Source organism: Triticum urartu, chromosome 6A (assembly GCF_056163025.1).
Source record: "Triticum urartu cultivar PI428250 chromosome 6A, HENAU_Tu73, whole genome shotgun sequence".
In the NCBI taxonomy this organism is placed as follows: Eukaryota; Viridiplantae; Streptophyta; class Magnoliopsida; order Poales; family Poaceae; genus Triticum; species Triticum urartu.
Genome location: NC_141878.1, coordinates 91,988,799 through 92,015,960, shown reverse-complemented (window position 1 = coordinate 92,015,960; position 27,162 = coordinate 91,988,799). Strand labels below are relative to the sequence as shown.

Sequence of the window (27,162 nt, the reverse complement as noted above, 5' to 3'; positions counted from 1 at the left end):
TTGATCTACAACATAGATATGCTAATACTACTAGGACTAAGTTCATGATAAATTTAAGTTCAATTAATCATATTACTTAAGAACTCCCACTTAGAAAGACATCCCTCTAATCTTCTAAGTGATCACGTGATCCAAATCAACTAAACCATAACCGATCATCACGTGAAATGGAGTAGCTTTCAATGGTGAACATCAATATGTTGATCATATCTACTATATGATTCACGCTCGACCTTTCGGTCTCAGTGTTCCGAGGCCATATCTGCATATGCTAGGCTCGTCAAGTTTAACCTAAGTATTCTGCGTGTGCAAAACTGGCTTGCACCCGTTGTAGATGGACGTAGAGCTTATCACACCCGATCATCACGTGGTGTCTGGGCACGACGAACTTTGGCAATGGTGCATACTCAGGGAGAACACTTCTTGATAATTAGTGAGAGATCATCTTATAATGCTACCGTCAATCAAAGCAAGATAAGATGCATAAAAGATAGACATCACATGCAATCAATATAAGTGATATGATATGGCCATCATCTTCTTGTACTTGTGATCTCCATCTCCGAAGTACCGTCATGATCACCATCGTCACCGGCATGACACCTTGATCACCATCGTAGCATCGTTGTCGTCTCGCCAATCTTATGCTTCCACGACTATCGCTACCGCTTAGTGATAAAGTAAAGCATTACAGTGCGATTGCATTGCATACAATAAAGCGACAACCATATGGCTCCTGCCAGTTGCCGATAACTCGGTTACAAAACATGATCATCTCATACAATAAAATTTAGCATCATGTCTTGACCATATCACATCACAACATGCCCTGCAAAAACAAGTTAGACGTCCTCTACTTTGTTTGTTGCAAGTTTTACGTGGCTGCTACAGGCTTAAGCAAGAACCAATCTTACCTACGTATCAAAACCACAACGATAGTTTGTCAAGTTGGTGCTGTTTTAACCTTCACAAGGACCGGGAGTAGCCACACTCGGTTCAACTAAAGTTGGAGAAACTAACACCCGCCAGCCACCTGTGTGCAAAGCATGTCGGTAGAACCGGTCTCGCGTAAGCGTACGCGTAATGTCGGTCTGGGTCGCTTCATCCAACAATACCGCCGAACCAAAGTATGACATGCTGGTAAGCAGTATGACTTATATCGCCCACAACTCACTTGTGTTCTACTCGTGCATATAACATCAACACATAAAACCTAGGCTCGGATGCCACTGTTGGGGAACGTAGTAATTTTAAAAAAATTCCTACGCACACGCAAGATCATGGTGATGCATAGCAACGAGAGGGGGAGTGTTGTCCACGTACCCTCGTAGACCGATAGCGGAAGCGTTACAACAAGGCGGTTGATGTAGTCGTACGTCTTCATGGCCTGACCGATCAAGCACCGAAACTACGGCACCTCCCAGTGTTGGGGAACGTTGCAGAAAACAAAAAAAATTCCTACGTTTCACCAAGATCAATCTATGGAGTCAACTAGCAACGAGAAGAGAGTGCGTCTACATACCCTTGTAGATCGCGAGCGGGAGCGTTCAAGAGAACGGGGATGATGGAGTCGTACTCGCCGTGATCCAAATCACCGATGACCAAGTGCCGAACGGACGGCACCTCCGCGTTCAACACACGTACGGAGTGGATGACATATCCTCCTTCTTGATCCAGCAAGGGGGAAGGAGAGGTTGATGAAGATCCAGCAGCACGACGGCGTGGTGGTGGATGCAGCAGTGATCGCAGCAGGGCTTCGCCGAGCTTCTGCGAGAGGGAGAGGTGTAGCAGGGGAGAGGGAGGCGCCAAGACTTGAGGTGTTGCTGCCCTCCCTCCCCCCCCCCCTTATATAGGCCCCCTAGGGGGTGCGCCAGCCCTAGGAGATGGGATCTCCTAGGGGGGCGGTGGCCAAGGGGTGGAGTACCCCCCAAGGCAAGTGGAGGCGCCCCCTCCCCTAGGGTTCCCAACCCTAGGCGCAGGGGGGCCCAAGGGGGGGCACACCAGCCCACCAGGGGCTGGTTCCCCTCCCCACTTCAGCCCATGGGGCCCTTCGGGATGGGTGGCCCCACCCGGTGGACCCCCGGGACCCTTCCGGTGGTCCCGGTACAATACCGGTGACCCCCGAAACTCTCCCGATGGCCGAAACTGCACTTCCTATATATAATTCTTCACCTCCGGACCATTCCGGAACTCCTCGTGACGTCCGGGATCTCATCTAGGACTCCGAACAACTTTCGGGTTACTGCATACTCATATCTCTACAACCCTAGCGTCACCGAACCTTAAGTGTGTAGACCCTACGGGTTCGGGAGACACGTAGACATGACCGAGACGGCTCTCCGGCCAATAACCAACAGCGGGATCTGGATACCCATGTTGGCTCCCACATGCTCCTCGATGATCTCATCGGATGAACCACGATGTCGAGGATTCAAGCAACCCCGTATACAATTCCCTTTGTCAATCGGTACGTTACTTGCCCGAGACTCGATCGTCAGTATCCCAATACCTTGTTCAGTCTCGTTACCGGCAAGTCACTTTACTCGTACCGTAATGCATGATCCCGTGATCAACCACTTGATCACTTTGAGCTCATTATGATGATGCATTACCGAGTGGGCCCAGAGATACCTCTCCGTCATACGGAGTGACAAATCCCAGTCTCGATTCGTGCCAACCCAACAGACACTTTCGGAGACACCTGTAATGTACCTTTATAGTCACCCAGTTACGTTGTGACGTTTGGTACACCCAAAGCACTCCTACGGTATCCGGGAGTTGCACAATCTCATGGTCTAAGGAAATGATGCTTGACATTCAGAAAAGCTACAGCAAACGAACTACACGATCTTTGAGCTAAGCTTAGGATTGGGTCTTGTCCATCACATCATTCTCCTAATGATGTGATCCTGTTATCAATGACATCCCCATGTCCATAGCCAGGAAACCATGACTATCTGTTGATCAACGAGCTAGTCAACTAGAGGTTCACTAGGGACACATTGTGGTCTATGTATTCACACATGTATTACGATTTCCGGATAATACAATTATAGCATGAATAATAGACAATTATCATGAACAAGGAAATATAATAATCATTTTATTATTGCCTCTAGGGCATATTTCCAACAGTCTCCCACTTGCACTAGAGTCAATCATCTAGTTACATTGTGATGAATCGAACACCCATGGAATTCTGGTGTTGATCATGTTTTGCTCTAGGGAGAGGTTTAGTCAACGGATCTGCGACATTCAGGTCCGTATGTACTTTACAAATTTCTATGTCTCCATTTTGAACACTTTCACGAATGGAGTTGAAGTGACGCTTGATATGCCTGGTCTTCCTGTGAAACCTGGGCTCCTTGGCAAGGGCAATAGCTCTAGTGTTGTCACAGAAGAGAGTCATCGGCCCCGACGCATTGGGTATGACTCCTAGGTCGGTAATGAACTCCTTCACCCAGACTGCTTCGTGTGCTGCCTCCGAGGCTGCCATGTACTCCGCTTCACATGTAGATCCCGCCACAATGCTTTGCTTGCAACTGCACCAGCTTACTGCCCCACCATTCAAAATATACACATATCTGGTTTGCGACTTAGAGTCATCCAGATCTGTGTCGAAGCTAGCGTCGACGTAACCCTTTACGACGAGCTCTTCGTCACCTCCATAAACGAGAAACATGTCCTTAGTCCTTTTCAGGTACTTCAGGATATTCTTGACCGCTGTCCAGTGTTCCTTGCCGGGATTGCTTTGGTACCTTCCTACCAAACTTACGGCAAGGTTTACATCAGGTCTGGTACACAGCATGGCATACATAATAGACCCTATGGCTGAGGCATAGGGGGTGACACTCATCTCTTCTATATCTTCTGCCGTGGTCGGACATTGAGCTGAGCTCAATTTCACACCTTGCAACACAGGCAAGAACCCCTTCTTAGACTGATCCATATTGAACTTCTTCAATATCTTATCAAGGTATGTGCTTTGTGAAAGACCTATGAGGCGTCTTGATCTATCTCTATAGATCTTGATGCCTAATATATAAGCAGCTTCTCCAAGGTCCTTCATTGAAAAACTCGTATTCAAGTAGGCCTTAATGTTGTCCAAAAGTTCTATATCATTTCCCATCAAAAGTATGTCATCTACATATAATATGAGAAATGCTACAGAGCTCCCATCACTTTCTTGTAAACGCAGGCTTCTCCATAAGTCTGCATAAACCCAAACGCTTTGATCATCTCATCAAAGCGAATGTTCCAACTCCGAGATGCTTGCACCAGCCCATAAATCGAGCGTTGGAGCTTGCACACCTTGTCAGCATTCTTAGGATCGACAAAACCTTCCGGGTGCATCATATACAATTCTTCCTTAAGGAAACCATTAAGGAATGCCGTTTTGACGTCCATTTGCCATATCTCATAATCATAGAATGTGGCAATTGCTAACATGATTCGGACAGACTTCAGCTTCGCTATGGGTGAGAAAGTCTCATCATAGTCAACCCCTTGAACTTGTCGATAACCCTTAGCGACAAGCCGAGCTTTATAGATGGTCACATTACCATCCGCGTATGTCTTCTTCTTAAAGATCCATTTATTTTCTATGGCTCGCCGATCAACGGGCAAGTTAGTCAAAGTCCATACTTCATTTTCATACATGGATCCTATCTCGGATTTCATGGCTTCCAGCCATTTGTCGGAATCTGGGCCCGCCATCGCTTCTTCATAGTTCGAAGGTTCACCATTGTCTAACAACATGATTTCCAAGACAGGGTTACCGTACCACTCTGGTGCGGAACGTGTCCTTGTGGACCTACGAAGTTCAGTAGGAGCTTGATCCGAAGTATCTTGATCATCATCATTAACTTCCTCTCTAATAGGTGCAGGCACCACAGGAACATTTTCCTGAGCTGCGCTACTCTCTGCTTCAAGAGGCAGTACTTCATCAAGCTCTACTTTCCTCCCACTTACTTCTTTCGAGAGAAACTCCTTCTCTAGAAAGGATCCATTCTTGGCAACGAAGATCTTGCCTTCGGATCTGAGGTAGAAGGTATACCCAATGGTTTCCTTAGGGTATCCTATGAAGACGCATTTTTCCGACTTGGGTTCGAGCTTTTCAGGTTGAAGTTTCTTGACATAAGCATCGCATCCCCAAACTTTTAGAAACGACAGCTTAGGTTTCTTCCCAAACCATAATTCATACGGTGTCGTCTCAATGGATTTCGATGGAGCCCTATTTAAAGTGAATGCGGCAGTCTCTAAAGCATAGCCCCATAATGATAGCGGTAAATCGGTAAGAGACATCATAGATCGCACCATATCTAATAGAGTGCGATTACGACGTTCGGACACACCATTACGCTGAGGTGTTCTAGGCGGCGTGAGTTGTGAAACTATTCCACATTTTCTTAAGTGTGTGCCAAATTCGTGACTCAAGTATTCTCCCCCACGATCTGATCGCAAGAACTTGATTTTCCTGTCACGTTGATTCTCAACCTCACTCTGAAATTTCTTGAACTTTTCAAAGGTCTCAGACTTGTGTTTCATCAAATAGACATACCCATATCTACTCAAGTCATCAGTGAGGGTAAGAACATAACGATAGCCACCGCGAGCCTCAACACTCATTGGACCGCACACATCAGTATGTATGATTTCTAATAAGTTGGTTGCTCGCTCCATTGTTCCTGAGAACGGAGTCTTGGTCATTTTACCCATGAGGCATGGTTCGCACGTGTCAAATGATTCGTAATCAACAGACTCTAAAAGTCCATCTGCATGGAGCTTCTTCATGCGTTTGACACCTATGTGACCAAGGCGGCAGTGCCACAAGTATGTGGGACTATCATTATCAATCTTACATCTTTTGGTATTCACACTATGAATATGTGTAGCATTACGCTTGAGATTCATTAAGAATAAACCATTCACCATCGGAGCATGACCCTAAAACATATCTCTCATATAAATAGAACAACCATTATTCTCGGATTTAAATGAGTAGCCATCTCGAATTAAACGAGATCCTGATACAATGTTCATGCTCAAAGCTGGCACTAAATAACAATTATTGAGGTTTAAAACTAATCCCGTAGGTAAATGTAGAGGTAGCGTGCCGACGGTGATCACATCGACCTTGGAACCATTCCCGACGCGCATCGTCACCTCGTCCTTCGCCAGTCTCCACTTATTCCGCAGCTCTTGCTTTGAGTTACAAATGTGAGCAACCGCACCGGTATCAAATACCCAGGAGCTACTATGAGTACTGGTAAGGTACACATCAATTACATGTATATCACATATACCTTTCGTGATGCCGGCCTTCTTATCCGCTAAGTATTTGGGGCAGTTCCGCTTCCAGTGACCACTTCCCTTGCAATAAAAACACTCAGTCTCGGGCTTGGGTCCATTCTTTGGCTTCTTCCCGACAGCTTGCTTACCGGGCGCGACAACTCCCTTGCCGTCCTTCTTGAAGTAATTCTTACCCTTGCCTTTCTTGAACTTAGTGGTTTTATTCACCATCAACACTTGATGTTCCTTTTTGACTTCTACCTCTGCTGATTTCAGCATTGAATATACCTCAGGAATGGTCTTTTCCATCCCCTGCATATTGAAGTTCATCACAAAGCTCTTGTAGCTCGGTGGAAGCGACTGAAGGATTCTGTCAATGACCGCGTCATTCGGGAGATTAACTCCCAGCTGAGTCAAGCGGTCATGCAACCCAGACATTCTGAGTATGTGCTCACTAACAGAACTATTTTCCTCCATCTTACAGCTGAAGAACTTGTCGGAGACTTCATATCTCTCGACCCGGGCATGAGCTTGGAAAACCATTTTCAGCTCTTCGAACATCTCATATGCTCCGTGTCGCTCAAAACGCTTTTGGAGCCCCGGTTCTAAGCTGTAAAGCATGCCACACTGAACGAGGGAGTAATCATCAGCACGTGTCTACCAAGCGTTCATAACGTCTTGTTCTGCAGGGAAAGCAGGTGCTTCACCTAGCGGTGCTCATAGGACATAGTCTTTCTTGGCAGCTATGAGGATGATCCTCAGGTTCCGGACCCAGTCCGTATAGTTGCTGCCATCGTCTTTCAGCTTGGTTTTCTCTAGGAACGCGTTGAAGTTGAGGACAACGTTGGCCATTTGATCTACAAGACATATTGTAAAGATTTTAGACTAAGTTCATGATAATTAAGTTCATCTAATCAAATTATTTAATGAACTCCCACTCAGATAGACATCCCTCCAGTCATCTAAGTATAACATGATCCGAGTTAACTAGGCCATGTCCGATCATCACGTGAGACGGACTAGTCAACATCGGTGAACATCTTCATGTTGATCGTATCTTCTATACGACTCATGCTCGACCTTTCGGTCTTTTGTGTTCCGAGGCCATGTCTATACATGCTAGTCTCGTCAAGTCAACCTAAGTGTTTGCATGTGTAAATCTGTCTTACACCCGTTGTATGTGAACGTTGGAATCTATCACACCCGATCATCACGTGGTGCTTCGAAACAACGAACTGTCGCAACGGTGCACAGTTAGGGGGAACACTTTCTTGAAATTATTATGAGGGATCATCTTATTTACTACCGTCGTTCTATGTAAACAAGATGCAAAAACATGATAAACATCACATGCAATCAAATAATAGTGACATGATATGGCCAATATCATATAGCTCCTTTGATCTCCATCTTGGGGCTCCATGATAATCTTGTCACCGGCATGACACCATGATCCCCATCATCATGATCTCCATCATCGTGTCTCCATGAAGTTGCTCGCCAACTATTACTTCTACTACTATGGCTAACACGTTTAGCAATAAAGTAAAGTAATTTACATGGCGTTTCTCAATGACACGCAGGTCATACAAAAATAAAGACAACTCCTATGGCTCCTGCCGGTTGTCATACTCATCGACATGCAAGTCGTGATTCCTATTACAAGAACATGATCTCATACATCACATATATATCATTCATCATTCATCACAACTATGGCCATATCACATCACATGACACTTGCTGCAAAAAACAAGTTAGACGTCCTCTAATTGTTGTTGCAAGTTTTACGTGGCTGCAATAGGGTTCTACCAAGAACGTTTTCTTACCTACGCCAAAACCACAACGTGAATTGCCAATTTCTATTTACCCTTCATAAGGACCTTGTTCATCGAATCCGATCTGACTAAAGTGGGAGAGACAGACACCCGCCAGCCACCTTATGCAACTAGTGCATGTCAGTCGGTGGAACCGGTCTCACGTAAGCGTACATGTAAGGTTGGTCCGGGCCGCTTCATCCCACGATGCCGCCGAATCAAGATAAGACTAGTAATGGCAAGCAAATTGACAATATCGACGCCCACAACTACTTTGTGTTCTACTCGTGCATAGTAACTACACATAGACCTAGCTCATGATGCCACTGTTGGGGAACGTTGCAAAAAACAAAAAAAAATTCCTACGTTTCACCAAGATCAATATATGGAGTCAACTAGCAACGAGAAGAGAGTGCATCTACATACCCTTGTAGATCGCGAGCGGAAGCGTTCAAGAGAACGGGGATGATGGAGTCGTACTTGCCGTGATCCAAATCACCGATGACCAAGTGTCGAACGGACGGCACCTCCGTGTTCAACACACGTACGGAGCGGATGACGTCTCCTCCTTCTTGATCCAGCAAGGGGGAAGGAGAGGTTGATGAAGATCCAGCAGCACGACGGCGTGGTGGTGGATGCAGCAGTGATCGCAGTAGGGCTTCGCCGAGCTTCTGCGAGGGGGAGAGGTGTAGCAGGGGAGAGGGAGGCGCCAAGACTTGAGGTGTTGCTGCCCTCCCTCCCCCCTTTATATAGGCCCCCTAGGGGGTGCACCGGCCCTAGGAGATGGGATCTCCTAGGGGGCGGCGGCCAAGGGGTGGAGTACCCCCCAAGGCAAGTGGAGGCGCCCCCTCCCCTAGGGTTCCCAACCCTAGGCGCAGGGGGGCCCAAGGGGGGGCGCACCAGCCCACCAGGGGCTGGTTCCCCTCCCCACTTCAGCCCATGGGGCCCTTCGGGATGGGTGGCCCCACCCGGTGGACCCCCGGGACCCTTCCGGTGGTGCCGGTACAATACCGGTGACCCCCGAAACTCTCCCGATGGCCGAAACTGCACTTCCTATATATAATTCTTCACCTACGGACCATTCCGGAACTCCTCGTGACGTCCGAGATCTCATCTGGGACTCCGAACAACTTTCGGGTTACTGCATACTCATATCTCTACAACCCTAGCGTCACCGAACCTTAAGTGTGTAGACCCTACGGGTTCAGGAGACACGTAGACATGACCGAGACGGCTCTCCGGCCAATAACCAACAGCGGGATCTGGATACCCATGTTGGCTCCCACATGCTCCTCGATGATCTCATCGGATGAACCACGATGTCGAGGATTCAAGCAACCCCGTATACAATTCCCTTTGTCAATCGGTACGTTACTTGCCCGAGACTCGATCGTCAGTATCCCAATACCTTGTTCAGTCTCGTTACCGGCAAGTCACTTTACTCGTACCGTAATGCATGATCCCGTGATCAACCACTTGATCACTTTGAGCTCATTATGATGATGCATTACCGAGTGGGCCCAGAGATACCTCTCCGTCATACGGAGTGACAAATCCCAGTCTCGATTCGTGCCAACCCAACAGACACTTTCGGAGACACCTGTAATGTACCTTTATAGTCACCCAGTTACGTTGTGATGTTTGGTACACCCAAAGCACTCCTACGGTATCCGGGAGTTGCACAATCTCATGGTCTAAGGAAATGATGCTTGACATTCAGAAAAGCTACAGCAAACGAACTACACGATCTTTGAGCTAAGCTTAGGATTGGGTCTTGTCCATCACATCATTCTCCTAATGATGTGATCCCGTTATCAATGACATCCCCATGTCCATAGCCAGGAAACCATGACTATCTGTTGATCAACGAGCTAGTCAACTAGAGGCTCACTAGGGACACATTGTGGTCTATGTATTCACACATGTATTACGATTTCCGGATAATACAATTATAGCATGAATAATAGACAATTATCATGAACAAGGAAATATAATAATCATTTTATTATTGCCTCTAGGGCATATTTCCAACACCGAGTTCTAGCACACGTTCAGCTCGATGACGATCCCCGGACTCCGATCCAGCAAAGTGTCGGGGAAGAGTTTCGTCAGCACGACGGCGTGGTGACGATCTTGATGTTCTACCGTCGCAGGGCTTCGCCTAAGCACCGCTACAATATTATCGAGGATTATGATGGAGGGGGGCACCGCACACGGCTAAGAGAACGATCACGAAGATCAACTTGTTGTGTCTAGAGGTACCCCCCTGCCCCCGAATATAAAGGAGCAAGGGGGAGGAGGCCGGCCCTAGGAGGGGCGAGCCAGGGAGTAGGATTCCTACTCCTAGTTGGAGTAGGTTTCCTCCTTTCCTAGTCCAACTAGGAGAAGGGGGGAAGGGGGGAAGAGGGGAAGGAAGGGAGAGAGGGGCCGCGCCCCAAACCCCTTGTCCAATTCAGACTGGGCTTGGGAGGGGCGCGCGCCACCTCCTAGTCCTTCCCACTAAGGCCCATTAAGGCCCATTGCTTCTTCCTCGTATTCCCGTAACTCCTCGGTACCTCCGAAAATACCTGAATCACTCGGAACCTTTCCGATCTCCGAATATAGTCGTCCAATATATCGATCTTTACGTCTCGACCATTTCGAGACTCCTCGTCATGTCCCCGATCTCATCCGAGACTCCGAACTTCTTCGGTACATCAAAACTCATAAACTCATAATATAACTGTCATCGAAACCTTAAGCGTGCGGACCCTACGGGTTCGAGAACAATGTAGACATGACCGAGACACGTCTCCGATCAATAACCAATAGCGGAACCTGGATGCTCATATTGGCTCCCACATATTCTACGAAGATCTTTTTCGGTCAGACCGCATAACAACATACGTTGTTCCCTTTGTCATCGGTATGTTACTTGCCCGAGATTCGATCGTCGGTATCTCAATACCTAGTTCAATCTCGTTACCGGCAAGTCTCTTTACTCATTTCGTAATACATCATCTCGCAACTAACTCATTAGTTGCAATGCTTGCAAGGCTTATGTGATGTGCATTACCGAGAGGGCCCAGAGATACCTCTCCGACAATCGGAGTGACAAATCCTAATCTCGAAATACGCCAACCCAACATGTACCTTTGGAGACACCTGTAAAGCTCCTTTATAATCACCCAGTTACGTTGTGACATTTGGTAGCACACAAAGTGTTCCTCCGGCAAACGGGAGTTGCATAATCTCATAGTCATAGGAACATGTATAAGTCATGAAGAAAGCAATAGCAACATACTAAACGATCGGGTGCTAAGCTAATGGAATGGGTCATGTCAATCACATCATTCTCCTAATGATGTGATCCCGTTAATCAAATGACAACTCATGTCTATGGCTAGGAAACATAACCATCTTTGATCAACAGGCTAGTCAAGTAGAGGCATACTAGTGACACTCTGTTTGTCTATGTATTCACACATGTATTATGTTTCCGGTTAATACAATTCTAGCATGAATAATAAACATTTATCATGATATAAGGAAATAAATAATAACTTTATTATTGCCTCTAGGGCATATTTCCTTCATGCAGGTTGAGGTCGAGGATCAGTAGCCATGGCGTCACCCCGCGAAGAGAAGCACGCAAGCGGAGAGAGGAGGTGGAGAGGATCCCGAATCTGGACAGAGCAGATGCAGGGGAGGCTGGTGGTAGGAGATCAGGGCGGCGGCGGCGCCGCCGCGGGCGCGTTCGCGAGAGCGAGGTCGCTCGGGTTGGGTTCCATCTCCTGCTTTGTCTTTCAAGCGAACCTTTGGTTATCATGTGTTATTTCCTTTGCTTCGTGATACTTTATAGAACCCCATGTGAGATATATCGATATCGAGTCAGTCTGATGCTCACTGTACGATCTCTTCTTTACCGATTTTGTTCTTCTTTCTCTTTGACATGTTCCAACATCCCTGTGGCCTAGTCACCTATGTCTGTCCAACGATGATGAATTCTGTCACACCGAGAGGACCCTAAAAATATCTCTTCATCGTCGGAGGAGCAAATCCCACTCTTGAGCAATCTAGCCCCTTGTCAAACTTTCCGATGAACCTGTAAGTTGTTGTTATGATCACCGTGTTATAGATGACGTTTGAGCAACCCCAAAGTCCATTGTACGGCAAAAAGTGACTACGATACTGTCATGGTCTAAGGAACAAAAGCATACGTTAACTCTCTGTGGTATAACGATTGACTTGTGACGATAGTATCTCAAAATATAACAAACAAGTTTGGCTCCGTGAGAGTCCGTGGTGTATTCCAGGTTGTTGAATCTAATGATTTGGCCCGGTGAAAAAATGTTGGTTCCAGTTCATGATCCGGTCGATTCTAGCAAAAAACAAGCTGCTAGTTTCATGTCGCCGTCACCCCCGGTTGCAACCACCAATGCACCACCGTCGCGCCCCCCAACATTATGCCCACTGTTTGCAGCGCATCACCTTGTCGGTTCTAGCACCACGTCTTCGGTGGTCATGCAACATGCGACATGGGGTTTGCCGCATCACTACGTGCGAGCGACGGAGACATGCTCCATGACGAGGAGGGGAGTGGATAAAAAAGAAAAGAGGAGGGGCGGGCGTGCAAGGGTGGATCTCGTTGGGTTTTTTGGATGCAGCAGTGCGGGTTCGCCAGTTTGTTGCCCATGATGGCTAAGTTGGCAGAGCACATAGATAGGGAATGGCAAAGCACATAGATAGGGAATGGCAGGTCGCGTCGCGGAGTGGATCTTGTCGAGTCTAAAGAGGTAAGAGAGGAAGCGGTGGCGCATGCCCCACACCTACATGGCGAGTGCAACACGGGTGACGTGCGAGGCGACCGGCCCAAATTCTAGCCGATCGGCCGTCAGGAATCATTTACCAAACCTATTCATATCTTGAAAAAAAACTATTCATGTTGCTACAAGAACCTAAGCAGATTTTTTTTCCAAAAAAAATATAACCTAAAGAGAACCCCTTTTTTTCCACAAAAAGAACCTAAACAGAGGAGGAGGTGACAGAAAGAGGCGGAACCGTAGACGAAGCCTCGGACGGAACGATACAGCAGAGAAGCCTTGGGCGGGGAGCGATCGGAAGGGGGAGGGCGGAGAGATGGGGATCCGGTTCGTGCTGCTGGTGAACAAGCAGGGGCAGACGCGGCTGGCGCAGTACTACGAGCACCTCTCCCTCGACGAGCGCCGCGCCCTCGAGGGCGAGATCGTCCGCAAGTGCCTCGCCCGCACCGACCAGCAGGTACTGCTCCCCCCTCCCATCCTCCCACCAGCTGAATCCAACACCTACCTGTAGTCCTCGCCCCCCTCTTCTTTTCCTAGATCCAAGAACCCTGGCTTCGTCCTGAACCCGAATCAAGAACGACGTTCCTTTGGATCTGGATCAGGATGGGCTGCTGTTGACCTCGATTTTCATGTCTGACTCACGGAAACTCTGTGCCAATGCAGTGCTCATTCGTGGAGCACCGGAACTACAAGGTCGTCTACCGGCGCTACGCCTCCCTCTTCTTCCTCGTCGGCGTCGACAACGATGAGGTGCGGATTCCGCCAGCACTCTGTCCCGTGTTCTTAACTTTATTATTATTGTATTATATTACGGTCATACCAATTAGATAGTCTTAGCGAATCTAGATGCAGTCGATTCAGGAGAATGTGTTGTTCGCTGTGCTCTAATCATCTGGCTTTGCTAGACGGAACTTAATTGCATCCCTTGTTGCTAATTGGAAGAAATTGTACACAAGAGAAGTTAGGCGGGCTACCAAAAGGTACCATCAGATCAGTATATCTAATAGGACAACTCCCAACAATTGACTAAAGAAGCTAATTGCTACGACCAGGAGGAATAGCAAGGAAAACATTAGTAACCACTTTCGTCCTCGAAATTACACTCCTGCTTGATCCCTCATTGGAGTGGTGGAGCCCATCACTGTGCTCTTTTAAATGATTCCCTTGCCATCTGATGTAGTTGCTCCCTGCCCTTATGCAGCATATTTTGGACACCATTTTTATGCGCGAGCTTTTGATGGCATATGTTTTATGCCATTGACAGCACATTCAGACACTTCCTTCTTCTCTATTGTTAAAACAAGCGCCTTCTAGTTTCTGGAAATTGCCTTCCATACTTCACATGATGTGGCTAGTTCAGGGTTCCATTTGCTACCTTGCTGAATAATTTAATTTCCTTATCGAGCAAGATCAAGTCCTTCACTACAAGCTTGTACACATGCTTCTAAAGCCACCCGATTGTGCATTTCCCCAAGGACACTCCCTAAAAAGTTCCTCCACAAAATTAGAATGCGAATCATCTCATCCATTCAATGCCCTATCAATTGGGGACATCTCCTGAGATCACACTTAATCCAAAAACAAAATATAAGACACTTTTGATGAACAAATGTATTAGTCGAAAGCTTTGAGGGATGATTAGAGGTATTTTATTAAACTTATATCAGTGGAAATTTGACACTTGCTTGGCCCTTGCCATCTTCTATGTTTCAAAATATCTTTGGTAGGAAATTGTAGATCTTGAAGGCATCGGTTTTATTTTGGAAATTTATTGGGAAATGTCATGCTGTGGGCTAGGCGCAGAAGCCTTGAACCCAAGGAAATTAAATCACTGAAACGAGAGATATACTAGAAGAATCACCCCACGTAATATTCAAGCTAGGATTGCTCAGTTGCTTAGGGAAAAATGTACAATCTTTATCCTTAAGTTGATACCTTAGAACCCAACTCATGGCATGTTCTATATGGTGCCTGTAGAACTCGATTGGATCCTAGTGTGTCGGCAGAACTCAGAACTAACTCGACAAAAAAAACACCAATCTGATTCTAACTGCAACAAAATGGGAAGTAAGTTATGACACACTACCTTCAGATGAAAACAAGTTGGATTTTGCACTAACTTAGTGTGGCAATCCAAGCGCATACAACCCAACCAGTCACACCTTAGTGCACAAAGTGTCATAAAAGATTTTACCATTAACTCTCTCTTATATAGTTCCAAACATGCAGATGGCCATATCCTGGTTATTGAACTGCATCGTTGCAGACCTGTTAGTGTAGGGTTTGCACATTGGCACAGATATGTGAATTGGCGTCATCTTTCTTCATGAATTCCATGGTATTGCTATTGAATTATCCTTCGATTGCCCGATTTGGCAGTGATGACTATTGCAAATTTGAACCGAAAGGAGCAAAAAAATTACATCAAAAGATATCATCTTAATTGGTGTTATTTCTACTGCATCTGTGATAATAACAATACTGAACGATGGCAACTCTGCCTATGTATCTCTACCTCGAGTCTGCTGACAATATTTTGGCTGCATCTATTTTGACAGAATGAGTTAGCCATCCTCGAATTCATACATCTTCTGGTGGAAACCATGGACCGCCACTTTGGCAACGTGGTAAGCTCAAATACCCCAATGATTCAGTATTGTGAAGATACACTCACATAATTATTATCGCTAATGCTACGTCCGTTCGTGCCAGTGTGAGCTTGACATCATGTTCCATCTGGAGAAAGTCCACTTCATGCTCGAAGAGATGGTGATGAATGGCTGCATCGTGGAGACGAGCAAACAGAACATATTGGCGCCCATCCAGCTTATGGAGAAAACCTCGTAAATAGTGTGTGAACTCAAGAGCGCCTATGTGATGCTTAGCCTTTTCCTCCCGCCTTTGCCATAGATTCGCCCTTTGTGTGGGGAGAAATGCCAGACAACTGCTGTATGCATGGGTGGCTGTGTTCACCCGACTGGAAAATGTGAAACGTCCTGTAATGTTGAAAATGAAGACCCCGTCATTTTACTTGTCAGTTCTTACCTGTAACTACAGTTCTGTAAAATAATAGTGCTCGTGCTGCTTGTTCTAACAGACTTGGTGCAATTGCTGCGCATGAAACATGAGTCACTGCATGAATTTTATGAAAACCTGAAAACTTCCAACCAGAACCACCAGATGTTAGGGGGGCGGACCAGATGAGAGTTGGCCACCCCTTTTTGATCACTTGAGCATATTTTTGCAGAATATCCTTGCTGTACGTGCGCCTGCTGCCCGCCACCGCCGCAACGCTCGCCTCCTCTGTCTTCTACTCTGTCTTTTCACGTTCGTGAATGCAGCTCAGCTATGTTGCTGCTCTGGCCTGAATCCTGAGCGGAGGAGGATCTGGGCAAGTAGCCAACATATCCTGGGCACCCAAACTGTATTTTCGAACAATTGGCATTTCCCACTCGGACTGTATCCTTGTCTTTGATTAGACAGAGTGATCACAACTACTCCAGTTTCCATTCATTTTCGGAGCTAACATAGGTTCGAGGGTACACGCAAGTGACAGCACCACACAACACTCGTGGTACCTTAAAATGTTCACCAACTTATTTACTAAAATTTTGAAAAAAGAAAACAGGGAAGCACACCGTGTCTTTGTTGCTTATGCAAATGTAAATGCAAGCATAGTTTTGGAAAACAGTGGCAGCCACAAATTCCAAACCCAGCCTGAAAATGCGTGGATTTTTTCCACCATAGCTTCCGAATCAGCAACAAAACAACCTCATTTGTATGGTTCGTCGCACAGATGAATAATATCGGGTTAGTAAACCAGTTTGCATTCCAGGAACTAGGCAGATTATCAACTTAGCAGCAAAGGAAAAACGTGGAATAACATCAGGATATCAGTTGATATAGATTGTGCATCTGATAGGTACTTCTATACAGGGGAAAAGTAAAGACTCAAAACAATATGCAGCCAGGGTGCTTCCACAGCTCAGAATCCTACTAGTCTCCCCAATAGAGAACTCAAGAGTGCAACATACTACTAGTAAAACTAGCTTCCAGGCCTTCATGGGCTCAGTCTACCTTCTCAGTTCACCACAAAATGATGAGGAAACAAGTAACTAAGACATCCTAGACAAGTGTCAAAATACGGCCATCATAAGCACCATCGTCAAAAACAGAAACTACCACACCGTCTCATTCCACAGCAACATAAGTGATCCGGGCCTGCCTCAACAACACATAGAAAGGATCCTCCACTGACAAGTCAATGGCGTTCTGAAAGCTCCAGCGAGAGGCGGCCGGACAAAAATAAATCATATCATTGCCACTGCTTCCACCTGATGGCGCATTGCCCTCACCAATGGAACCTGACATCGGACCTCCCTCCATTACCACACCATCACTGCCACTGCTTCCGCCTGATGATATATCGCCCTCATCAACAAAACCTGACATCAGGCCTCCCTCCATTACCACATCATCACTGCTACTTCTTCCGCCAGATGACACATTGCTCTCATCAGCAGAATCTGAGACAGGGCCTTCCTCTACTCCTACATCCTCACTGTCAACACAAACAACGCTCAGGGTCTTAAGCACCTTCCCCTTCTCAAGTATGTAACTGACGAACAGCTGCTCACATTCAAGGCCCTGGAAGCCGTGGAGGACAAGCGTCTCCAGATGAGATTCAAGGCAATCGCATGTGCCCATGGGCTGCCAGAAGTCAGCACGATCAACACTATCAGGTGACCTGGATCCAATGGACTGGAACTGAGCCAAGAAAAAAATGTCAGCGTTTAGCAAATCAATCCTCAAATTGCACCAAAGTACAACTAGAAGTGCTAGAACAGATATCTAGATTATCAATGTGCAATATACAGCAATAAACAAGTAGTACTGGAATAAGCTGATATCCATCCATGCATATTATCGTCTTGAGTCGCAACTCGCAACTCGCAACTCGCAACTCGCAATCCATAACCAAGTATAAGGGGTGAACAGATATCAATATGACGCGGATACTACCATGACGTGAAGCGTCTGAAGGCGAGGAAAGCATCTGAGTAGGGTGTGCAGCATCTTAGCCTCCGTGGCATGCGAAAACCGCACCTTCACAGCCAGTATCTTCAAACTTGGCAGCATGGCGCTAGCTCTCACATTCATCCCAGCCTGCCATTGAGCCATTGAGGCAAATTAAATAACATGAGAAATCCGTTTGGTAGCACAATACCGTAGTGAATGTTAAGTGCAGATCACATAAGTTACAAGACATAGTTACCCTGATGACAATGCCGCCAATCTCGAGCGCATGGAGCTGGAGGTCTAAGAAACCGAGAACCTCCAGCCTGGGTGCGTGGACAATCTTGACGGGCCTCCGGTCGGAAAAGCTTTCGAACAACAGGCGCTCCAGGCAGGGTGCATCCTCGACGATGACTTCGTCGAAGCTGCATAGCCATTCGACCACGATACGGAGGCTGCGGGACCTGATGCGGAGGCAAGAAGGGAAGTTGTACGCCATGGCAAAGGAGAGGATCTTCAGCTTGGGGCAATGCGCGAGCAAGGCATCGACTTCCCTGTCCTCGATGATGGAGTGGAAAAGGCCGAGCTCCTGAAGGTTGGGGAAGGCAGGCGAGTTGGCGGTCGTGTCTGGGAAGCGCCATCGCCAGAGACCGATGTAGAGGCGGGTGAGGGAGGCGCAGCTGAGGATATCGTCGGGGAGCGGCAGGTCGAGCGGCCAGGGGCGGTTGAAGAGGATGAGGTCCTGGATGTTCCTCGCGGCAAGGTTGGCAATCAGTTGCTGAAGCGCGTACTCGTGCTGGTCGAAGGAGAGGCGGGTGACGCGCGCGGCGAGGACGGGGCCCGGGTGAGCGGCCACGCAGCGCGAGACGGAGCGGAGCTCGCAGAGCCCGTCGGCGGCCCTGAGGTGAGCGTCGTCGACGAGGAGCGGGGTCGCCGCCCAGACGCCGCGCCAGCGGGTGGAGAGGACCATGGTGCGCGCGGATTCGTTGGTGGGGAGGCGGGAGATGATGTTGGAGAGCAGGTCGTCCGGGAGGCGGCTGATGTGGTCCTGGCCGTCATCGTCCTGCGCCGCCGGAACGGCAGCGGGTCGGTCGTCGGCGACGTCGTCCTCGGAGTCGGAGGAGGTGAGGGAGAAGTGGTCGTCGTCGGAGTTGGAGGAGTCGTCGGCGTCGGGCGCGGGGACGAAGGGTACGGGCAGGAGGGAGATGAGGTAGGGGACGATGGAATCGATGCGGTCCTGCGCGGACAGGACCGCCAGTGTCAGATTGTTGAAGTGCGCCGCGATTTCGGCGTAGTTCGCAAATCCTCCTCCTCCTCCTCCCCCTCCGGCGGCGTCCATGGCGGCGGATCCCGGCTAGGGTTTTGTCGGCGGGCACGAGGCGAGCAGGCTGAAGGAATGGGGTCTGGCGTGGGATGCCGTGGACCGCGGTGGACTGGCGGTAGTGGGTGTGGGTGGGTGGTGTACGGGGCTCTTTTTGGTCTGCCTTGTGAACTTGTGAACCAAAATTTCAATTTCAAAAGATCAAATAGATAGTAAATTCATCTGTGAACAGTAGCGACGCAACTAATATTAATAGCTAGTTTTTTTTAAAATTTCTTGTTGTGTATGCTAAATCCCATGATTTATGGGAATTTATAGGAAACATAATGTGATACCTAAAATTCAGCTCATACCGCTACAGTAATATGTAAAATGTCATGCCTTCAAAATTAGAGCAACTCTAGCAGAGTTGCTACATTGACAGTCTTCACAACACATATGACACACGCTTTATAATATTATTTGTTTGTTTGTTGTTGGGTACACATTTCTTTCGCAATTTTACACCCATCATATGGTTCACGCACATACCTCAGCCAATCTACATCACACAACGTGCACAACCGACGCCGACAACACGGTTGCGGGCGCAACTGCCGTGGGATGTACACACACATCATCTAGGGCGTGTTTGGTTGCCGTGCGCTACAGTACCCGCATTGCATACACTTCTTCACCCAATCTGGATATGCAAATGCAGCCTCAAATGCACCATATGCATGTTGTTTGGTTGCCTGCATGCCCTCTTGCATGCATGGCACGAACCACACTGCCTGGTGTTTGGTTTCCTGCATGTTAGTGGATAAACACAAGGCATGGTGTTTGGTTGTATGCAACGCCTGGTGTGTGGTAACCTCTTTGGCTAGTTGGTGAGGTTACCACCACACTTCGGCAGCACACATCATAAGCACAACAGAGTATAAACAGAGCATCAACTAGCATAATTCAGATATAAGCAGTACCACACTTCATAACAGTTCAATGCATAAACCATAGACATGTTCAAAGCAGACTCGATAGTACGCTGAAAAGAGGTGGCCCGGCCCTACTCCTTGGCGGCGAAGGCTTCGTCGTGCTTCCCGCACTTGTTGACGATCTCAATGCCATCGTCGTCGAAGATGATGACCTTGAGGGTGTCGGGAGTGAGGAGCTTGAACATCACCATGTAGCCGATCTTGATCTGATGAACGGCTGCGTAGGTGGCCCAACCCTGATCCAGGGTCACCCTGTCGTTCATCAGCTTGACCGTCACCTTCCAGGAGCAACCGGTGTTGTTCCTGAGCTTGAACTCCGTCGGCACTGTCGTGGATCTAAAACTGACAGTAGAATGGGGGGTAGGTATGAGGAGGCAATATCATAGCTATGGTGAAGTTGTACACACGAGTTTTACGAGTTCAGGCCCTTCGCGAAGGAAGTAACAACCCTACGTCTCAGTGCCCGGAGGCGGTCGACTGGATTATGTGTGTGTGTGTGTGTTACAGGGGGTGCGAACCCTTGTGCCAGTGGAGGGGGTGGCTTATATAGAGTGCGCCCAGACCCCAGCCAGCCCACGTTACAAGGGGTTTAAGGTACATCAAGAGAGGGGCATTACTGGTAACACTAGTAATAAAGTGACATAAATGTCCATTAAGTCTATGAAGTAAATGTCCGACCGTTGCCGTGCAGAGTGACTTTAGATCTTCTGTCTGTCGAGTGATAGTTGTCGCGGTCGAGTGACTTCGAGTCTTCCGAGTGGAATGCTTCGTGGTCGAGTGGCCGATGCTATCCCTCGAATGCTTCTGGTTTTAGGGTGATGTCCTAGGGGAGGGTGTCTAGGTCAGGCCTATGACCCTACCCTAGGTACATAGCTTCATCATTAGCCCTCGAATGGTTTAGGGTTCGAGTGGAGAAGGAGTTGAGAATACCTCCGATTCAATTTTTGCGCTCGGAAGCGTCTTACTGGGATCAAATGAACAATCATGATGACTTCAACTTGTTTTTCAGTTGCCTTGATCCATTCTGGGTTTTGTCGAGTGAACTTTTACTGCTAAGCTTCGAGTGTTGATATGGAAAAAATCTTTTGTCTGACAGGTTGCTCTGCTGCTCGCGGATCTTGCGGGATTCGAATTTTGGGAAGCGCGCGGGGCGGAGGAGGCCGCAGTAATCGGGTTGGATTAGGCAGGGCCGCCTCGATCACTGCGCCACCTTTTTCGCCACGTATCGCGCACGCGACTGTTGCGGGATTTGATAGGATCGCCTGGGCCCACGGGTCAGCAACTCGGAAACGACCTCATATAAGGCGCCGGATTGGGTTTTTTTGCACAGTGCGTTCCCATTCTTCCCCTTTCTCCTCCGTTTTCTCCACCGCATCCGGCTCCCCCGCTCTCGCCGCCGCCGCTCTGCCATCATGGGGAAGGAAAAGACGGTGACAGTGGAACGCACGAAGAAGGCGACGACGAAGGCAAAGGGGAGGAAGACCAGCCGGAGCGGATCCTCGTCGAGATCCGGCCTGCCGCGCGGCTGGATCCAGGGAGATTGGATTCGGTCGATGATCCGGCAGGACGACATCGACGATCTGGTCGAGGGGGGTCTGATTCCCCACAAGTCAGCACGGCTCCCGGAGGATGAGACCGAGCTACGGCCGCGGGAGGGTGAGTGTGTGCTCCTCGCCACCCACATCGACCATGGTTTTTCTTTGCCTCCTCACCCTTTCTTCCGAGGTTTCTTGAACTTCTTTGGAGCACAACTTCATCATCCCCCCCAACACTATCGTGTACCTCGCTGCATTCGTGTCCATGTGCGAGAATTTCTTGGGTTGTCGGCCACACTGAGGCCTCTTCAAACACATCTTCACCTGTCGTTCTCAGTCGGTCAAAAAGGCCAATCCGAGTGATGAGAGGAGACATGTGATCCAGATGTGTGGGGGTCTTGGGATCCAAATGAGAGGTAAAAGCACTTTCCCAGCCATGATTCTTCCCGAGTCAGTCAGAGGGTGGCAATCGACCTGGTTCTACTGCAAAGACCAGCCGACTCCGGGTCACTCGACTGGACTTCCCCCCTTTTCTATGGCTCGAGTCGAGAAGACCCCTGCCTTGAAAGTGACTCTGGAGGAGAAAGCTGAGGTAAAGGTGTTGGTCAAGCGGGTGGTCCAACTCGCTCGTGATGGCGTGACCGGCATGGATCTGCTGGAGGTCTTCCTCAGACGACGCATTCAACCACTTCAAGCTCGCGACCATCAGATGTGGATGTATTCGGGCATCAAGGATACCACTCGGATCCATCCAGAAGATATCAACGAGGATACGGTCGAGAAGTGGTTGAGGGGCATCACTGGCAACAAAGACAACCCCAGGGGATCCAGGAGAATCCCTCCACTCGACAACTTATATGAACCAGACAAGGTCCGATTCTATCTTCCGAGTGTTTTTTGATCTATCATGTAATTGCCTTCTGCCAATCGACTGATATTTGTTCCACTTGTTGTCTTTCAGGCCTTCACTGAGATGTACTTGATGCCCAACGGAGAGCAGGAGCAGGACTCGGAAGGAGAGGCGAGCGGAGGCGACAGCATGGACTGGCAATCTGATGGAGGCGAACAAGAGGAGGAAAGCGAGGACTCGAGCAGTGGTGAAGAAGTCGAGTCACCGCCTCGCACGAAAAAGTGTTCCCAACATAAGCATGACCCGGCGAGTGTCCGTGGAGAAGTTGCTAGGTCGACTGGACAAACTCCCAAGCGCACTCGGACCTCTTCCCCTATGCTGACTGAAAAGGCCCCAAAGCAGCAAAAGATTGCAGAACCAAAACCTTGGAAGGCCTTGCCCAAGATCAAGATCGACGTCCCCGTCGCTTCTGTGTAAGTGTCTCATCTCCACTTTTCAATCGTGGATTTATACTGTCGACTCTTTTTCTCATTTGTCCGAGTGAATCTTGAAACTTGCAGAGCCGCCACTTCTGGGACTTCTTCTTATAGGGATGTGATGAAGATGTAGAAGACGCGGTTACTTCCAACCCGGGTATGATTTTTACAAACTTGCTTTTGCTTTCTCAGCCATTTTGTGGACCGACTGAATTCTGACAACTACTTATTTTTGCAGCTCCTCCCCATGTCATTGATCTTTTGGATGACGACGAGGACGTGCCGCTGAGGCCTAGGAGGAGTAAGAAGGCCTCAACTGGCAAGACGTCTCAATCGGTGCCGGTGACAGAGCCGGCGACTGAATAGCCTGAGGATGTGACTTGGGCTTCCGTTACTTTCGTTGTTCCAGTATCAAGTGAATGCCCCACATCATCGACTGCACCAGTGTTTGCTTCAACCGTCCAGCCTCATGCCTCGGAACTTCAAGCTGTCGCGTCTGCACCGTCAACCCCATTCTTCACCACTCATCACGTTCCAGAAAGTCAGGAAGACACCGCCGCAGAAGCCATTCGCCAAGCTGGCATAATGATGGAGCGAGTGAAGGTGGTGCACAAAAATAGTCAGGCTACTTATGACGCTAGTGCGGCCCTTCGAGCCAACGTCCAGGTAAGTTGGCTTTCGACTGAACTCTTATCTTGTTGCTTGCTCTGTTAGAATACGCTACGTGAAAACTTTTCTTCGTGCATCCTCCTATTATTCTGCACTTCGCATCTGCACACCCACTGGGTGTTTGAATTTATGTCGAGTAGCTTTCTCAGTTGAGTTAGGAATAAAAAATGTCTTTATTGTTTCACTCTTACACTCGGTCTGGTCGGACCATGTCGAGTGGAACTCGAACCAGTGGGGGCATGCTAAGTGCACCCAGTGGGTGTAGTCCCCGAGACCACAGTCGGTTGCTGGCAGTCGGTTGGGGTCTGAGAATGTCTTTTGTTGACTTCAAAAAATAACCTCGGTCTTCTTCTTTTTCCACTCGGTCTGGTCGGACCATGTCGAGTGGAACCCGAACCAGTGGGGGCACGCTAAGTGCACCCACTGCGTGTAGTCCCCAAGACCACGGTCGGCTGCTAGCAGTCGGTTGGGGTCTGAGAATGTCTTTTCACTCGGAGATGACTGATCTTTGATCTTGTTTATTGATGTACTTTTGCTGACTATAGAAATCCTACGAGCTTATCTCCAAGTTCACCGAATTTGAGGAAAAGCAGAGACAACTCAACCTTGACTTGGAGCTGGCCAATCAGAACTTGAAAAAGGCTAAAGACGAAGTAGCTGGTACGGAAGGTAACGACCTATCGACTGTTTATCTTGAACATCCCTCAAGTTATCTATTCGTTCTTCTGTCTGACCCAAGTGTATATCTTGCAGAGAAAATGAGGCAGGCTCTGGCGAAGAAGGAACTCAATCTTGCGGCTGCGCAAAAGGAGGCTCGGGAGAAGACTGCACTTGCTGACAAGAAGCTGGCTTCGGTCAGTGCGCTAGAGGAGGAAATCACCAAGCTGAAGGCGTCTCTTACCGAGTCCAATCGAGAAGCGACTTGTCTGAAGAAAGATAAGGTGACTCTGAACGAGAAGCTGGAAGGCATTTCTCGTAGGAGAAACGACCTGGAAGCTTATCTGGAAGCACTTGCCAAGAAGCTCTTCCTTATGCTCGAAGGTACTTTTCTTTATCCGATTGATTTACTGTTTGCAAGTCACCATGAACCGGTCGACTCATTAACTCCTTGAATCTGCAGAATTCTTCCAAAACTTTGAAGAAGAAACTGGACGGATCGAGATAGGCTTGGACCCCATTCTTTCTCCTGTCGGTGATGAGGCTGCCATGAACGTGCTCCGACTGGAATCCCATGTTGCCAGCGTTACGAGCTATCTTGCTCGCCTGAAGGTGGCGGTGTCGCGCATCGATACAGCACTTTGGCCAAGGGCAACGCTTCAAAATGACCTCGAGTCCCTGATGACTCGACTCAATGAGGTCCCTGGTCGAGTGCAAGAATGGAAGAAGTCTTATGCCCGATGCAGTGCTGACGTGGCTCTGTCACTGGTTCGGGTCCACTGCAAAGAAGCTCGAGAAGAGAAGCTGGCAGCGATCAAAGTTGCCAACACCAAAAGGCATGACTTCCAATCCTTCATGGAAACCTTCATTGCTGCTGCCACTCGGATCGCTGACGGAATTGATCTGGACGAGTTCGTCGAGCCTGCAAGCCCTCCTCCTGCGGAGTGAACAAACTTTATACCTTGCCTTAAATTTGCCTTCGAATGCCGAGTGATTTTGTAACCGTTAAACTCCTTCGGGCCTGATGCCCGAGTACTTTTATCCGTGTTCTGGAACTTTAGGATTTATCTGAACTTGGTTTATCTTCTGAATATGCATGTGTTTGCCTTCGAGTGGAACTTATTTCTTCACTCAGAATAGTCTTTGAATTTGTAATGCAACTCTGAGGAGGAGGTCCCAGTTGACCTGCACCTCGTCATCCTTGCAGATCAAGATGGAGCGCACGTTATACTTGTGGCGCAGCCCCGAAGAGAAGGTTGCAGTCGACCTGCGCCTCGTCGTCCTTGCGGATGAGGATGGAGCGCATGTTGTACTTGTGGTGCAGCCCCCAAAGAGAAGGTTGCAGTCGACCTGCACCTCGTCGTCCTTGCGGATGAGGATGGAGTGCACGTTGTATTTGTGGCATAGCTCTGAAGAGAAGGTTGCAGTCGACTTGCACCTCATCGTCCTTGCGGATGAGGATGGAGCGCACGTTGTATTTGTGGCATAGCTCCGAAGAGAAGGTTGCAGTCGACCTGCACCTCGTCGTCCTTGCGGATGAAGATGGAGCACACGTTGTATTTGTGGCGCAGCTTCGAAGAGAAGGTTGCGGTCGACCTACACCTCGTCGTCCTTGCGGATAGGGATGTGTTTCAAAATTAGGCGAGTACTGGACTGCAGCTAAGCCCCCGAGTGTGAGGGTTGCTCACCACTCGGTAGGATTTTTCAAACTTAGGCGAGTCCTGGACTGCAACTAAGCCCCCGAGTGTGAGGGTTGCTCACCACTCAGTAGGATATTTTAAACTTAGGCGAGTACTGGACTGCAGCTAAGCCCCCGAGTGAGAGGCTTGCTCACCACTCGGTAGGATTTTTCGAACTTAGGCGAAACGGGTTCGCAGCTAAGCCACCCACTGGGGGATTTAGAGCATAAGAGGAACAACAATCATTTATGAGACTGTAAAAACTATGTATTTGATAATCGAACTAGAAGGTATTTCTTATTACATCTCAACAGTCTGAATGCTTAAGTGTAAAAGGGGCGGAGCAGCTCCGCATTCCAAGCGTGTGGCTCGTCTTTCTTGTGCTCGACATTGTATAAGTGGTATGCTCCGTTGTGGAGCACTCTGGTGACAATGATGGGGCCTTCCCAAGCAGGAGCGAGCTTGTGTGGTTTCTACTGATCCACTTGAAGAACCAAGTCTCCCTCTTGAAATGCTCGACCCCTCACATTTCTGGCATGGAATCGACGCAGGTCTTGCTGATAAATGTCGACTGGATCAGGGCCATCTCTCTTTCCTCTTCCAGGAGATCAACTATGTCTTACCAAGCCTGTTCTGCTTCATCTTCTGAGAAAAGCTCGACCCTGGGTGCATTGTGAAGCAAGTCACTTGGAAGTACAGCTTCAGCTCCATAGACCAAGAGTAATGGAGTTCGGCCAGTCGACCGATTAGGAGTTGTCCTCAATCCCCAAAGCACTGATGGAAGTTCATCGACCCAGGCGCCTGTTGCATGCTTGAGATCACGCATCAATCGGGGTTTCAGTCCTTTGAGAATCAATCCGTTTGCTCTTTCAGCTTGTCCATTCGACTGGGGATGGGCGACTGAAGCATAGTCGACTCGAGTGCCTTGGGAAGCGCAGAAGGCTCTGAACTCATCAGAATCGAAGTTCGACCCATTGTCAATGATGATGCTGTGCGGAACACCATATCTGAATGTTAAATCTCTAATGAAGCTGGCAGCGGTACTGGCTTCAAGATTTTTGATAGGCTTGGCTTC

The 27,162-nt window shown here is 48.4% G+C and overlaps 3 protein-coding genes across 3 annotated transcripts in view; 1 reads left to right on the top strand and 2 right to left on the bottom strand.

Moving 5' to 3' along the window:
* The first annotated feature begins 13,095 nt into the window (after positions 1-13,095).
* LOC125513940 (SNARE-like superfamily protein) lies at positions 13,096-16,004 on the top strand. The gene is made up of 4 exons (XM_048679175.2): positions 13,096-13,367; positions 13,574-13,660; positions 15,469-15,537; positions 15,623-16,004. The coding sequence occupies exons 1-4, from the start codon at positions 13,227-13,229 to the stop codon at positions 15,755-15,757; spliced, it is 432 nt and encodes a 143-aa protein (XP_048535132.1). The 5' UTR covers positions 13,096-13,226; the 3' UTR covers positions 15,758-16,004.
* A 781-nt stretch (positions 16,005-16,785) lies between these two features.
* LOC125513939 (putative FBD-associated F-box protein At5g56440) lies at positions 16,786-19,385 on the bottom strand. The gene is made up of 3 exons (XM_048679174.2): positions 18,186-19,385; positions 17,933-18,076; positions 16,786-17,677 (listed from the first exon to the last, which is right to left on the bottom strand). Exons 1-3 carry the CDS (start codon positions 19,263-19,265, stop codon positions 17,102-17,104), a joined length of 1,800 nt encoding a protein of 599 aa, XP_048535131.1. The 5' UTR covers positions 19,266-19,385; the 3' UTR covers positions 16,786-17,101.
* A 907-nt stretch (positions 19,386-20,292) lies between these two features.
* The window catches only part of LOC147964161 (putative B3 domain-containing protein Os03g0621600), a 39,241-nt gene continuing 32,371 nt past the window's right edge, over positions 20,293-27,162 (bottom strand). Inside the window, exon 3 of the mRNA XM_087527922.1 lies at positions 20,293-20,535. Coding sequence (XP_087384048.1) covers positions 20,293-20,535 — 243 coding nt within the window. The remainder of the gene's footprint in view (positions 20,536-27,162) is intronic.